This window comes from Eretmochelys imbricata, chromosome 4 (assembly GCF_965152235.1).
Source record: "Eretmochelys imbricata isolate rEreImb1 chromosome 4, rEreImb1.hap1, whole genome shotgun sequence".
Lineage (NCBI taxonomy): Eukaryota > Metazoa > Chordata > Testudines > Cheloniidae > Eretmochelys > Eretmochelys imbricata.
The window spans coordinates 36,190,367-36,205,888 of NC_135575.1; the positions used below are offsets into that span (position 1 = coordinate 36,190,367).

At 40.6% G+C, this 15,522-nt stretch overlaps 1 protein-coding gene across 5 annotated transcripts in view; it reads left to right on the forward strand.

The window, feature by feature from the left end:
• SEC24B (SEC24 homolog B, COPII component) overlaps positions 1-15,522 on the forward strand; it is a 99,985-nt gene that overhangs the window by 56,517 nt on the left and 27,946 nt on the right. For all 5 annotated transcript variants that reach the window (XR_013345889.1, XM_077815128.1, XM_077815129.1 and 2 more), the window contains 7 exons: positions 2,334-2,452; positions 2,866-2,921; positions 3,261-3,467; positions 4,174-4,297; positions 5,189-5,347; positions 8,342-8,515; positions 10,099-10,209. Coding sequence is in view for 4 of the 5 variants with exons in the window: in XM_077815128.1 (XP_077671254.1) it covers positions 2,334-2,452; positions 2,866-2,921; positions 3,261-3,467; positions 4,174-4,297; positions 5,189-5,347; positions 8,342-8,515; positions 10,099-10,209 (950 nt within the window). In the remaining variant the exon portion in view is untranslated. The remainder of the gene's footprint in view (positions 1-2,333; positions 2,453-2,865; positions 2,922-3,260; positions 3,468-4,173; positions 4,298-5,188; positions 5,348-8,341; positions 8,516-10,098; positions 10,210-15,522) is intronic.

Here is a 15,522-nt window from a genome sequence, read left to right on the forward strand (position 1 = left end):
GCTGCTCTGCCTGTCAGCGATGCCATCCTCCAGAATCTCGAAGAGTTTGGCACATTCTGGCCGTACGCATGCCTCTGTACACGATACTATATACCGGCTAAGGGGTCTGAGTTGCTTTTCTCACCACCACCACCCCACCCTTGCATTTCCTTATGGTACAGGCCATGACGGAGCAGTCCAGACAGCAGCACCCATGCTTCACTCCGACTGATAAGGAGAGGAAACGGTTGGAACTTCTGGGATTTGAGGTTGTCTTCTCAGCTAGCCTTCAGTTCAGGATTTCAAATTATCAAGCATTGCTTGCCAAATAAGACTTCCTGAACTACAGCAAACGAGAATTTTGCTGAAAAACTGCTGCAACAAGATCGGGGCTAGTTCCAGTCAATCTTGGAGGAAGGCAAACTGGTGGCAAGGACAGCTCTTCAATCAGTTGTAAATACAACAGATACTTCATCATGTTCAATGGCTATGGGCATATGTCATGAGGCTATGTCATGAGGAGGGAATTGTGGCTTCATTCCTCTGTTTTCCCCAGGGAGGTACAAAATTACTATTGAGGACCTCCCCTTTGATGAATCCCATCTATTTAATCAGAAAACTGACGATTCCCTCCACACACTCAAAGATTCAAGAGCCACACTCAGTTCGCTGAGTATCTACCCACCTGCGCCCAAGTGTAAATACTACCGCCTGCCGCCTGCACAATGGTACCAGACTTCCCAGATTTTCCACCAGAGGCCTTACAGACCACCATGCAAGCACCAGAAGACCCAACAGTCTCAATGTCCTGGTCCACCTTCACAGCCTTCCTCATCACACATGTTACCCTCTCAGAAAAGATATTTCTGAGGAACATCAGAGAGCTGCCAGCCACCTCGCCTGCTGCCAACAACTCTTTCGGGGGTCATCTAGCACTCTTCTCACTAATCTGGAGTGCAATAACAGACAATTGGGCGCTAAATGTCATCCACTATGACGGTACAATTGAATTCATCACGCTACCTCATCCACAGCCCCCTCCCTCCTCAGGGACCATTCTCATGCCAATGTATTTGCCCTAGAGGTGGACTCCTTACTACCAAGAGGGGCAATAGAGCGGGTTCCTCTGGACTGTCAAGGAATGGGGTTCTATTCAACTTACTTCCTGATACCCAAACAGAAGGGTGAGTGGAGACCTAACCTGGATCTCGGTTGTTTCAGTTGCTTTATCCACAAACCCACATTTCATATGGAGAAGGCATGTAGTTTACAGCTCTCGATATGCAGGACATACCCCATAGACATCCATGTGGCCTCCATAGGATGGGGTTAGCATCCATTCCCCAAGAGCCCAAGCCTCAACAATGGCCACCCTCCATGATGTGCCACTTTCAAGACATGTAGAGCGGCCACGTGGAGTTTGGTACATGCCTTCTCTATGCATTATGCCTGGGTGTAGGACTCTGGACGGATGTCTCATCCGGCATGGCTGTCCTCTGCTAAACTGTTCCATCCTCATCCTTGCAGCCTCCTACGACTTACATACTGCTTGTTAATCACCCTCAGTGGAATACAATAGGACTCATCACTTGAAAAGGAGGTTACTTACCTGTAATTAGAGGTTCTTCGAGATATGTGGTCACTATCTGTATTCCACTTCCCGCCCTCCTTCCCCTCTGCTGTAGATGTGTGCAATTTGCAGTGGAGAAGGAAGTGGATACACGGTCGATATGCCCCACCATTTATCGCCCCAGATGAAACCATGAGGCAAGGGCACATGCGTGGACCAACACACACTATTACTTTCAAATTCTCCATCTCAGGGCATATGGTGTGTATACGTAAACCCTCAGTGGAAAACAGATAAGGACCACACATCTCGAAGAACCTCTAGTGATAGGTAAGTAGCCTCCTCTTATAACTGCCTAAAATAAGTAAATTCAGTCTGTCTTAGGTTATTCATGCTAAAAGTATTTTTAACTACATTTAGGTGTCTAGCTATACTGTCAAACTCACCTAATGGAGATGTAGCTTCTGCCAGAAAAGAATTCTGTTGCCGGTATAGCTTAACCCACTTCCCCAAATGGAATAAGCTATACTGGCCATCATAATTGCATCTACACTAGGGCTGTACCTGGCATACGATGTCAGTTAGAGATGTGACCTTCTCATACATCTGACACATCTATAGTAGTAAACTTTCTATTGTAGACCTAGCCTAAGCAATTAGGGCCCAGTTTTGACTCAGATACACAAACATGGTTTCCTTTAACATCAGTGGAAGCTGCAGAAGTGTATCTGAGATCTGGATTTTTGGCTTTGTATTTAATTTGTTTTTGCTTTGTTATCTTAAGGTTGCCTGGCGATTCAAGAACAAGAATAGGATTCATAACATTTGACAGCACTGTTCAGTTCTACAATTTGCAGGAAGGTTTATCACAGCCTCAAATGCTGATTGTCTCGGATATTGATGGTAAGTAGCAAGAAGAAAAGGAATAAAAAATATTCAAGAGTTTATTTCACATTTTTAAGGACCGATTAAAATCTGCTTAAATATGATGAATATGCATAGCAGCATAATGTGAAGTTATCAGTTAAAATAAGTTGACTTCAAAAATAAATTGCAAAATACTTGGATCTGAAAAATGAAACTCTGATGTTAATTATATTGGCACTGATACAAAGCAGTCTTTGTCTGTATAAAATACATTTTGTATTTATATCCAAAAAAAACCCCAGGGTTTATTTAATCCTTTTTTTAAAAAAAAACACAAAAACAAAAAACAGTGCCACTGTTAATATTTTAATTTATATTTGAATTAATATTTTGTGGTGTTTGGAATGTGCTTTTATTCTTTAATGACATTTGTATTTTTCCCTCTGTAGATGTTTTCTTACCTACACCTGATAGCTTACTTGTAAATCTGCATGAAAGCAAAGAGGTATGGTTGATCAAAAAAGTAGCATTACGTTTCATAGATAAAATAAACATTTTAAAAATATTTTTATGCAGCCTGCAGTTAAATTCCATTGATTTCAAGTCTATATCATGTACATAATGCTTAAATCCAACATTTTAATTTTGCTGGAATTCATGATAGTATTGTAGTGTACAACTGAAATCCTGTTTTGCCATTTTATTATTAATATTAATATTTCCATACAATATGTGTTTAATATAAGCTGAAATATTGAGCACCAGGTGCTCATGCCATGCCAGTATAGCTTCTGAGAAATTACATCCCTATTTTGGCAGTAATACCTTTCAATCTGTTTTGCAGCTGATAAAAGATTTATTGAATGCACTACCAAATATGTTCACCAATGCAAGAGAAACACACAGCGCACTGGGTCCTGCGCTTCAGGCTGCCTTTAAATTGATGTCTCCAACAGGTGGCCGCATATCTGTGTTTCAGTCACAGTTACCATCCTTGGGTGCAGGGCTCTTGCATTCCAGAGAAGATCCCAATCAAAGATCAAGCACAAAGGTACTATTAACTTTTTTTGATGGATCATTCATTATTATTGAAACTAATAACTTCCAGTGTTTTTCTAATCTAGTTTGTACAAGCTACCTTTTGTATTTGTTTACTGTGTTGCAACTTGCTAGCTTTTAAATATCTCTTCAGCACATCTATATTAGTCTAATAAGAATTTAATTATAAACATTTTATGCTCTATTCCTCTGTCTTCAAGGCAAGTGAGCAGATTGCTCCATCTTCCTTAATCCATCACCAAACTGGTAGTCAGACAGTGCTGGAAGAATAATACCACTAGTGCTTTTTATTTTAACTGTCTCCATCAGACAGGGGCTTAGAACCAGAATGAACATCTGTGCCAAACCAACAAGGATTCTGAAACGTCAGTTCTTATCTTTAATATTTTGTCACTTTTGTTATTTTAGAAATCCCATGTGTGTTGTAGTTTAAACAGCACATTGTTAGAACGTTTATTTGTATTTGAACTTATGTTTTCCTGAAAGGAAGATTATGTATGTAAACTAACAGGAGGTTCAGAATAGAAAAAAATACTTTTCTGCAAAAGTTAGTAAGCAACTACAAATGATTATTGTAAGAAAATACTAAATATTGTACTTTTATCTTTTATAATGTGTTTTTATTTAATAACACGTTTATTGTGTTGGTAGTATGCTCCCAACTTGTACTCTTTGCTGTATAATTTCCTTTACTAAAGGTTGTACAGCATCTTGGCCCCGCCACAGATTTTTACAAAAAGTTGGCACTGGACTGCTCAGGACAGCAAACAGCTGTGGATTTGTTTCTCTTAAGTTCTCAGTATTCTGACCTGGCTTCTCTAGGTAAGAGATTCTATTTTGTCTTTTTACCTGCTTCCACAATTTGTGTTTTAAACTCACATTAAAATCAAAGCTCCTTCAGGAGCCCTTAAATTGTGTCCATGGGTATTTTAACACTTCCCTAAATATGACTCTTCTGCTGTGGAGGAGCTGGAATGGAAACCAACAGGAAAGCACAGGGAGGGCAGGCTAATAGTGTGTGAGTCATCTTATATTCTGATGCTCTGCCATTGCAGGAGATAAAAGATGGCCTTGTTATGTTTAGGAAAGGAAACAACTTGAGGAGTGAGAGAGTGAATGAGTGAAGACAAGTTTATTAATGGTCAATGTTGAATGTGTAAGAAAAGTATTCTCATCTAGTTTTCTAAAGGTTAAATCAAAACATGTTTCTGCACACCAGAAATTAGTTATGTCTACATGAATACTGTACAGTTCTCAATGTGGCATGCCACATTAAAATGCTTATTTACTAGTGTGTATATAGGTAATAAAGAGTGGCTAGGATGACTCACTGTCCCCTTCCTGGTTCTTGGCCTGAGTAAGAAGTTGGGAACTGGCCGGAACAGAGATGGATCACATCAGGAAAATAGAATAGGGATTCCAGCAAGTTGGAACAGGCCTTATTCTATTCAGGTGTCCTGACCTAACCAGGTGGCTAGTGGTTGTACGCCCCTTCTCCATTATAGCACCCTTTACTTGCTCTTCAGAAACCCTGTGGATTAGCTATTTAAGGCTTAAATTCCAGTTTAATTTTTTTCCTTCATTCTAATGTGCTAATCTGTGTTAAAATGGCAAAGGATTATATTTCTTTTTAAAAAACAACTCGATTTATGAATAAATTGTATTACACATCTTCATATATAAATATTAACCATTTCTCTTTCTCCTCAAAAGCTTGTATGTCCAAGTATTCTGCTGGATGCATCTATTATTATCCATCTTTCCATCATAGCCACAATCCTGCTCAAGCAGAAAAATTGCAAAAAGACCTTAAAAGATACCTTACAAGGAAGATTGGATTTGAGGCAGTCATGAGAATAAGATGTACAAAAGGTATGGCTTACATCTTGGAATTGTTTTTACAAGAAGTTTCAGAATGTGTATTAAGCTAGGGATTGCCTGCAGTAGATAATTGAGGTAAAGTGAGGCAAAATGTATTTCACTTTTTTTAAAAGGCTCATTTGAGAACACCTGTATGTGAGCTGTCAGCTTTTCACTATTTTTAATTGTAATACCTACATCATTAAGCATTTGGACTTTAACTCTCTTTAAAAACCTTAGGATAAAATATGGAGTGTATTTTTCACCTATGCATTTTCTTGTTCTATATCCGCTAGAATAGTAGCTCATATTTAAAACCTTTTTCATACCCTGGGAAAAAAAATATCAGAAGAAAAATCCTGTTTGCATGCAGTGCCTCAGACATGATCCCCTGTGTCTACATTGCAATTTGCTAGGAAGAAATTTACAGTAGCTACTATACCTTTCTGCACAGCATACTCAAATGATAAGTTTAACACATATTAGGTAATTCTACTGGAAGAACCAAAATCTTAGGCCTCAGGTTTCCCAGGCAAGATAAGTTGTATCTGAGAAAAAAGTACAGCTTTCTTTCGGTCAATGTTTATATTATCACTAAAAAGTTCCTAAAGGTTTTGCTGTCCACCATCAATACTATGGAAGACGTTTCCTTAAGATGATGATGAATTATAGATCTGATGGTTTCTCCTGTCCCATCACTGCCTTCTGCTCTGGGTTATGTGAACCAAAATAAAATCTACCTTGAGTTGCATTCAGGGATGAACAGCCCTGTCCCCTTCCTCTGATGCAGCTTATGCCTTCACAATCCTTGCTGCCTATCACAAATCTTAAATAGTATTGATAGCCTTGCATGAGCCTTTCACACTAGGGTGAATTTTGCCTCAAGTGTCAATTGAATACATTTAAGGTGCTCTGAAAGGAGAAATTTTTCTTGCAAAAATTGGCCATTGATGCTTAATGTCACACTTTTTTATAACTTAAAAAAACGAAAGGTACATTAATTTCAAGCTAGACATTTTAATCTCTAAGTATTGTGTACAGCTGAATTCTCCATATGCTGATGATTGATATGAAAAGTACAGTTCATCCTGCTTAATCAAAAATGCGGTGGTGTATAGGATGTGCAATTAAATGTAACATTCTGTAGTCTAACTAGGACAAGTACAGCCTTTGATAAATTAACTAACTTGTTAGTGCCAGTCAAAAATTTAATTTGGGCATCAGAATAATCTACATGAGTCAAGAAGAAATTAAATCCAGTCTGGAGTCAGTAATGCTCTCCCAAGGCATAGCCATTTGTTTATGTTGTGAAATGAATGCAATGACTTAACTCTTCCATAATTTTTTGAGTTAGAAAAACATCACTGATGTTTTGCAGGGGCTCACTTGTTATGTAAATGAGACTCTCCCGTGCGCTAATTTACCTGTTTGTGCATCATTTGAGTACGTTATATACTATGTCCTATGATTCGGAATGGTCTAATATATCATGGTTTATATCTGTGGAGTAGTAGTTAGAATGAAGGTTCAAAACTACTGTGTGATTCTATAGAAATTTACGAAATGTTCAGTGAACATTTGTAACAAATGTTAAATTCCAGAGTGTTTAAATTAGGAACTCTTCGATTTTATGCAGTTTATTTTACTGAACTTGGTGATGTATGTCCTGATTTTGAATGATTCTCATAAGTGACTAGTTTCTAACTGCATAGGAAGTAGTTTATTGCTGTGATATGCATTTCTTTCTTCTTGCTCTGCTTCAATCTGATTTCATTACTAATTGACTATAAATGCAGGAGAACAGCAAAACTTTTATACCATATTTTTGCTTACCCAGTGTAAAAAAAAAAAAAATAAAAAATTCTAATATTCAGTTCTGGAACTTAAAAAGTCCAAACACATTTAATTCATTGAGTGCTAGTCTCTAACACACCTAGACCATCCCTTTTTAAAATTAAATGACTAGAGACATGGTGCACTGCTTTATAAGAACTGGGTCTTATGATTTTTTCTTTAGCTATACAGACTTGTAAATTCAACATCTTAGCATAGTCAAAGTATTCATCAGCCTTTATGGCCAAAAATAATCCCATTATTTCACCGGTAATATTTGTCTTTCCTTGAAATGTTAATTGCATTTATAACTGATTGTAATTTTCCCTGACCAAATTGGCTTTCCTTCTTACTCATGTGTTCTAGAAGCCACCTGTTAATTCTAGACTTGAATCTCGTGGACGCTGCTCTACTATGAAATTTTTTAAATGTCTGGCAGCTTCCATTTTGGTTTTGACCATCATCTTCTGTACCTTTCCATACAGTGTCACCTGTTAGGCTGAGCATCTAAAGTGGTTCTTCTGCTGGCTCTGAGTTATCTCCCTAGGAGTGGAGCTCCATCACAAGGCAATTCTGGGGAGATGCTCACTCATCCACACTCAACTTTTTCCAGAAGCTTTGGCATGGCTAGGGGGAGGTGGGACAGGAGAAGGGAGGGACCGTCAAAGAACAGTTAAAAAAGAAAAAACAAAAGCAAGGTGGGGATGCTGCAACAAGTTACATTTTGGAGAAGGCATTAAGTAGAAAGTTAGAGCAAAGGCTAATACAAAAATAAATATACAGGCTTAGGTCTTGCTCCAGCATACACTTATGTGATTAACTTCAAGCATGAGAATAGTTTCATGAGACTGCTTGAAGTTAATCATTTGCATAGGGGTTTGCAGGATTAGAGTCTAATTTTTTCTTGTAGTCCATCCCTTCAAGTTTACATGTTTTGCAGTCAGGGCAAAGAGTATTAAAAAATGGATGGAAACAAGAATTTTGAGATTATCCTTAAGTTTCTTACCGTTATGCAGTCATTGATGAATTTGCATTAGTATTTAGAAAAATTAACTTTCATTATCCTGTTTGAAATAAAATTGGGGGCTTTTGGTTTTTAAAAGTATATAATTATGGAAGTTAGGTTTTTATGTTGCCGCTATCCATATTTTAAATGATCTCGTCTGCTTCTAGGTCTTTCAATACATACTTTCCATGGAAATCTTTTTGTGCGATCTACTGACTTGCTGTCACTTGCCAATGTCAATCCTGATGCTGGATTCGCAGTACAGATGTCCATCGAGGAAAGTCTAACAAGCACATCTCTGGTGTGTTTTCAGACGGCTCTTTTGTATACTTCCAGCAAAGGTAACTGGAAAACAACCAACATTTTATTACATTATTTCTCTTCAAAATAAATCTTTTGAAGCAGCAGTATTTATTTCTATACTTAATTCTGTGACCTCTTAGGTATCTTCTCTCCCATTATTTTTTGATTTCTCTTTTCTGTCTTGTTGCATTTTATTTTCTGTTTTAAGGCAGTTCATCTTGCACTGAAATGCTCTTGCTAGTTAATGACTCATGCAGAGGCCAATTGGTCATGTTCTTAATTGAACCATCAAATTGAGTACAGATTTCTTTCATGCTCATGACAGTGCATTGTCTTACTACCAAGACAGCCTAATTAATACTTTTGACATTTTTATGCTAAGCTTTAAATGTCTTAATAGATCTGTACACATATTGGAACCAATCCTGCAAAGTCTCTCACACACATGCTTAATTTTATGCACTTCATCTCCCTATTGAAGTCAGTGGTACTACTTCAGCATGTACTTTTAAGCACACATGTAAGTCTTTCCAGGATCACGGGCAATGAACTTTGTTGCAAATTAGAATTTTTTTCCATAATAAGTCTAATTCAGGTAAAACAAAATTTAATCTCAGGAAGTGAAAATTAATTTAAAATTATATTAGTAGTAATAGTATTTATCACAATAATGTGCTTGCCATTGTACAGTTCACCAAGAGCTGAATACTGACATTTTTACTCTGTGGATAGTCCCATTGAAATCAGTTGAGCTTCTTGTGGATTTGGGTACTAAATTTGAGTACAGGTGGCATAATCTGGCCAAAATATAGTCCCTGCCATAAAAACCTTATGGTTTAAAAGACAGATATAGAGAAAATAAGTTACTCCTTCCTCTGGAGTATGTCCTAAATCTCTTCTTCAGGAGCCTCTGTATATTACCACTGATGAGATCCAAAGGACTAGTGTGAGTAAACTGCTTGTGAAGACCTAAAGAGCATGGTTTTCTGAAGAATCCAAAATCTTATGGTGCAGGCATCTTGGATTCCAGGAGTGGGTCTATACATAGGCACCTCTGGAAGATCTAGTTTCTAGTAAATAACTTTGGTTTATAAATTATGAACTCAACTTGGACATTGCATTATGGAAGGTTTCAGAGTAGCAGCCGTGTTAGTCTGTATCCGCAAAAGGAAAAGGAGTACTTGTGGCACCTTAGAGACTAACCAATTTATTTGAACGTAAGCTTTCGTGAGCTACAGTTCACTTCATAGGCATGCATCCGATGAAGTGAGCTGTAGCTCACAAAAGTTTACGCTCAAATAAATTGGTTAATCTCTAATGTGCCACAAGTACTCCTTTTCTTTTTGCATTATGGAAGTAAGTTTTTTAGGGAGAATTAGAATGTAAATAGGGTGGTAGTTTTATGAAGTTGGATTAGGAGATTTCATGCATAATGGACAGTATGTAAAAGATTTCATAGACGGAATGGGAGAAGGGAACAATTGTGGGCATCAGGACTGATGTCACTGATGGAGCAAAGGAGTCTGGAATGAGAGAAGGAATGTACTTAGTAAACAATTTCAGTTGCCTCTTTCCTATCAGTGGATATTGCATTATTAATTTATTCATCGTTTTGGTGTAGGTGAACGGAGAATTCGTGTGCACACACTTTGCTTGCCCGTAGTCACTTCACTGGCTGATGTGTATGCAGGAGCAGATGTACAAGCAGTTGTCTGCCTCTTAGCAAACATGGGTGAGTACGGCAATAAGTGATCAAATATGTAGTTGGCCAGGTTTGCAAAGGCCCCTTATACTCAACTTGATGGCACATCTGTGTTTGTTCCTATGTAACACTAACTTTTGAATGCTGCATCTGATCAATTCTAATGTTTTAGGGAATGTTCTAGGCATCAGTAGCCAGAACCATGTTGATTTTGGGAGAAAAGGAGGACGCTTGGAGTCCCTGTCATCTGTTCAGCACAGTTATAGCTTCAAACACCTCTGCAATTGTCTGTAGATCAAACAACTGGTTGATAGTAGCTCTAACATAACAATATTCTTATCTCTGTCCATCTTCCCAAAAGAGTTTAATATGTTGACACCCTAAATGACTTATATCCCAAACAAATAAGTGGGGGGAGGAACAAGCATGGATGGAATGGGAATGTGCACACATCCCCTGGCATTGGGGAGGACCCTGTTTATGGGGTGAGGGAGGGTAAAGAGCCCTTAGCATCGAGGGGATGGTGGGAATAGGGGCAGAATAGGAGACCTTAGTAAAGGGCTGAAGGGAATGGGGGGCAGGAGGATGCTTGTTTGTGGCAGATGGGTGAGAAAGAGGGAAATTGGGGCTTACCCAGAGCCGTAGCCATGGCAGGAGAATGGAGAACCTTGGAATGGGGGCAATAGGGAGTACATGAGCCCTGTCCTGGGGTGAGAATACAGACCCTGGTATGTAAGGAGGGGGCACACAGAACCCCTGGTAGAGGGGATGAGAGATTGGATGGATTTCCAGGGAGTCCCTGAAGAGAGGGGATGGGAGGGTGGCAACAGAGCTAGTGGGTGGAATGGAGCTTACAGAAGCTACAAAGTGTGCTACACCACAGCATATTACATAAAAAAAACTACATTAAAATAACGTCAGTTAAGAATTGCCAGATTTATGTATTCCCATGCAAGCTTAATTTGGACCAGTGTACATCCAAACTCTGCACTGAGTGTGGCAGGGATGCTTGAGGAAGAAATAGTATGAGATCATACCAGAGGACCAAATTAAGGATGCAGAGCTAGCTGTACATCTACGTGTCCTTATTTTTGAGTCCTTGACCGAAATGTTCTTTTAATGTAACTTTTTGCATGTAACTTCCTAATGCTTTTCAAGGACAAAGGTAAAAAAACAATTTTGTTATGTATGTTTTGTACAGCGGTAACATTGTCATCATCATCAGGGCTTGTACCCTGAACCTTTAGCATTGCTGCTTGACTTACTGATTACCTACGTGAGCTGACAGCAGAAGAATGCTGTTATCTCAGTGAGGCGGGGGCTGGTTCCATGTGCTGGGTCTAGCGGCAGTAAAAAGCAGCCCAATTTGGTATGCTCTTCCTTATCTGTGGAAGTGAGAGGCTCTTGCCCATGTGGTACCTCAAGAGCAGGATTGTGGGGTGGGACTAGGGGAAGACTGACTTGGCTCTTCCTTCCCTTGGCAATTGGGGGAACTCTGGCTTTGTATGGTGCCCTGGGGGGCTGGACCCATATGCTGGGTCCAAGAAAAGAGGAGGAGTTGTCACTGTAGCCCAGCCTGGTTCTCTCTCCCTCTTCCACAACAGCTGCAGTGGCAGCCCCCAGGCTGCTGTTTTAATGGTGGCATGGTCCAGCGTCCCTGGGATGTTTAGTGACTTTGATAGACTGCACTCATTTTTCCTGAGGAATGAGTGAGAATCTCTTCCCATTTACTTCAGTTGGAGTTGTGGGTGTTCAGTGTTTCTGAAAATCCAGCCCTATCCTTTAATGATAAGTATATTATAGTTGTATTATTGTAACATAATGTATTGTAGATTTATTATTGGTTTCTTCATTTTGCCAGGGTGATGTTGGATAACTTTCTGGCCTATGTTCAGCATCCTGCTATTTCTGTTTGTCTGTATGTAGTATAACTCCTAAACACTGTATTTAGTCACTTCCAAAATGTCAAAGAATGTTCTAGGCATCAGTGGGTAGAACCTTATTGGTAAAAAAGGGAAAAACTTGATTCAGAGAAAAACCGTGGCCCCCAGATTGCCTGGTGTAGCAGACATATGATGTTCTCTGGCACCGCCTGCTGCTGTCCATACGTATCGGAGGCAGCAGCATAACTTCTTGTGTGGGGAGACTGACTGTATCCTAGGCTCGGGCCATGGCTACTCTACTGACTTGTGCTAGTCTATAGTTCTCTTGGTCTTGCAAATAAGTGTGCAGCAGAAGACCCTAGTGTGGACACAGCTATACCAGCAAAACTGCACTTTTACCAGTGTAGCTTTTTTTGTTCCTTTCAGGGAGTGGTACAAAGCTGGTATAGCTACATCCAACCTAGGTGTGCTTTGCCAGTATAGCATACTGGTATTCCTATATGGGTGAAGGGTTGTTATTGTAGACCTAGCCTATCAGAAATGAGAGCCCTAGAGAGAGGGCTTTTGTGTGGCATGCTGAAGGGAAAGTGGGGATCCAGAGAGGGAGGCAGAAGCAGCAGGAACTGGAAGGATGAAGTGATGATTGGGGAAGCAGGGATCCAGAAAGGGGTGGGGAGTGGAGGAGGGAGTCCAGGTTGAGTTTCTGAAGGGTAAAGAACAAGGCAGCTCTCAGTGCAAGGGCTGGGGAGGTATCTATAAACCCCATAATCCCCTCTCTGCTTCCCTCCAGTTCTCATTGCCCCACCCTACACCAGATTGCTGAAGGCATCCCATGCTGCTGCCTACACATTGCAGGCAGCAGCTTCATATGCTGCTCTCTCTCTCATTGGGTGTATAGCGTGGCCTACAGAAGAAACCAAGTGTGACCCTCTAGTATAGAGGTAGTCAATTATTTTTTGTCAAGGTCCACATTTCTTGTCAAGGTCCAGACTCTAGGGAAAAACATTTAAAAAAAAAAAAAACCAAACAAAAGAAAACAATAATAAGTAAATGGATTTTGGGGTCTGTTCGAAAGTGTCTAGCAGTTTGGATTTGGCCACAGTCCATCTATTGACTGCCCCGCTCTAGTATATCCTGTGTTTCAAACTAATGGTCTACTAAACAAATTGTATTGGGAGAAACTAGTAGCACTTCAGTTTTATAGATGCTAAATTTACTTTCAGTCTGTAGATGGCTTCCTACAACCAAAACGTATTTACACCCCTGGCATTGCAATGAAGAAAAAGTTTAACTCTAGCTGCTTCAACAAAACAGAACAACATTTCTCTTACTACAAAAGCAGACCTCCCAACAGTCCCATGTTTTGCTTTGACCTACAAAAGCCCCCTGTCCTGTGGGCTAGCTAGACTCAGCTCCCCACTCCAGGCATTGTGATCTGCTTCTCCCTCCTATTCCCCCTAATCCTTCCTCACAGCCCCTCCTCTCCCTGTTCTCCAGTTTGCTCCTCTGTCTGGCCTTTTCCTGATCCTAGCACACACTCAGAACATTGGAGCCGAGCCCAGCTAGCCCCACAGGCAAGAACTTCCACTGTGGTATGAGTACGGGGCTGGCTTGCTCTTCAGCTCCCACTATAACCCTCCCTCCCACCCCTGGGCACAGAACCCATCCTGTTTTAACTGCTGGGAATGTTGGGAGGTCTGCAAAAAAGATCTGAAATGCTTTTAAGTGTCACTTTTATATCTCAAAACATAATACTTTGTTTTATTAACGTTTAAATTTTAATCTACACTTTAGAGCTCTGATATACTGCAGATGATTTGTCATTAGTTAAACTGAAATTTCATAATAAATTTACCTGGAAAAGGCTGGTTCACTCTGTGGTTCCATATAGGAAACTGCAGTTTCATTGTTAAGTTTGACAGGAGAAGAGTGTTTTGCAAGCAGCATACTAAGGGCTTGGCTACACTTGCGTGTGAGAGCACATTAAAGCACATAGTGCGCTCTGACTCTATGGCTAGAGCGCTCCTGGTACTCCACCTCGGCGAGAAGATTAACTCTTGTTGTGCCTTGGCTGAAACGCCTGGGCATCCGTGTGAACACGGTGTTGCATTACTGCGCTCTGATCAGCCCCCAGAAACATCCCATAATCCCCATAAGTCAATTGGCCGCTCTTCTCGTTGTTTTGAACTCGCTGCAGGAATGTGGATATGCCCTTTGAAAGCTCCGTTTCTGACAACCGGCATGCTTACCTGCCCCGAGACAAAGCAACCATTACTATGGAATGCTGTGTGTGACAGAGGCTGGGGGGGTGAGGGGGTCTGCTGCTGTCTGAACTTACAAGACAGCATGCTGACATGCTCTCAGCCCCCCCAAAAACCCACTCTCTTTCCCCCCACATGCACACAACACACTCTGTCACACTCCCACCGCCCATTTGAAAAGCACATTGTAGCCACTTGCATGCTGGGATAGCTACCACAATGCACTGCTCTCTGGCTGTTGCAAGAGCTGCTAATGTGGCCACGCCAGTACACTTGTAGCTGTCAGTGTGGACAGATTGCAGCACTTTCTCTACTGCACTCTACGAAGGCTAGTTTAATTCAAAGCACTCTACATCTGCAAGTGTAGCCATGCCCTTAGCCTCTTAGGAGAGACAGTGCTTGTTTCACTGATAAACAACTCCTCTGACCAGCTGAAAAGAGTGGAACTAACCGAAGAGTCTTCGGGCTTGCATACACACCAAGCTACTGTACAGTAAATCATGGTGCGAATCTACAGCGCACCAGTTTGCCTGGCAGCAACATCCCACATCTCAAAAATGGATACTCTCATAAAAAACCAGCCTTCCCCACAAACTTCCTCGTGGCTGGATTTTACTAAAACTAGACAAGCCATTTACAACGCACACTTTGCTTCTCTACAAAAGAAAAAGGACACTAAACTTTCTAAACTACTACATGCTACAAGGGGCCACAGCAATGGTTCCCTCAACCCACCCAGCAATATTGTTAACCTATCCAACTGTACTCTCAGCCCAGAAGAAGCAGCTGTCCTATCTCAGGGCCTCTCCTTCTGCCCCTCCACCCCCACGAACATGATACAGTTCTGTGGTGACCTAGAATCCTATTTTCGACGTCTCCGACTCAAGGAATATTTCCAAAATACCTCTGAACAACATACTAATCCACAGAGGCCTCCCTACCAACACTACAAAAAGAAGGATTCTAGGTGGACTCCTCCTGAAGATCGAGACAGCAGACTGGACTTCTACATAGAGTGCTTCCGCTGACGTGCACGGGCTGAAATTGTGGAAAAGCAGCATCACTTGCCGCATAACCTCAGCCGTGCGGAACACAATGCCATCCACAGCCTCAGAAACAACTTTGACATCATAATCAAAAAGGCTGACAAAGGAGGTGCTGTTGTCATCATGAATAGGTCAGAATATGAACAAGAGGCT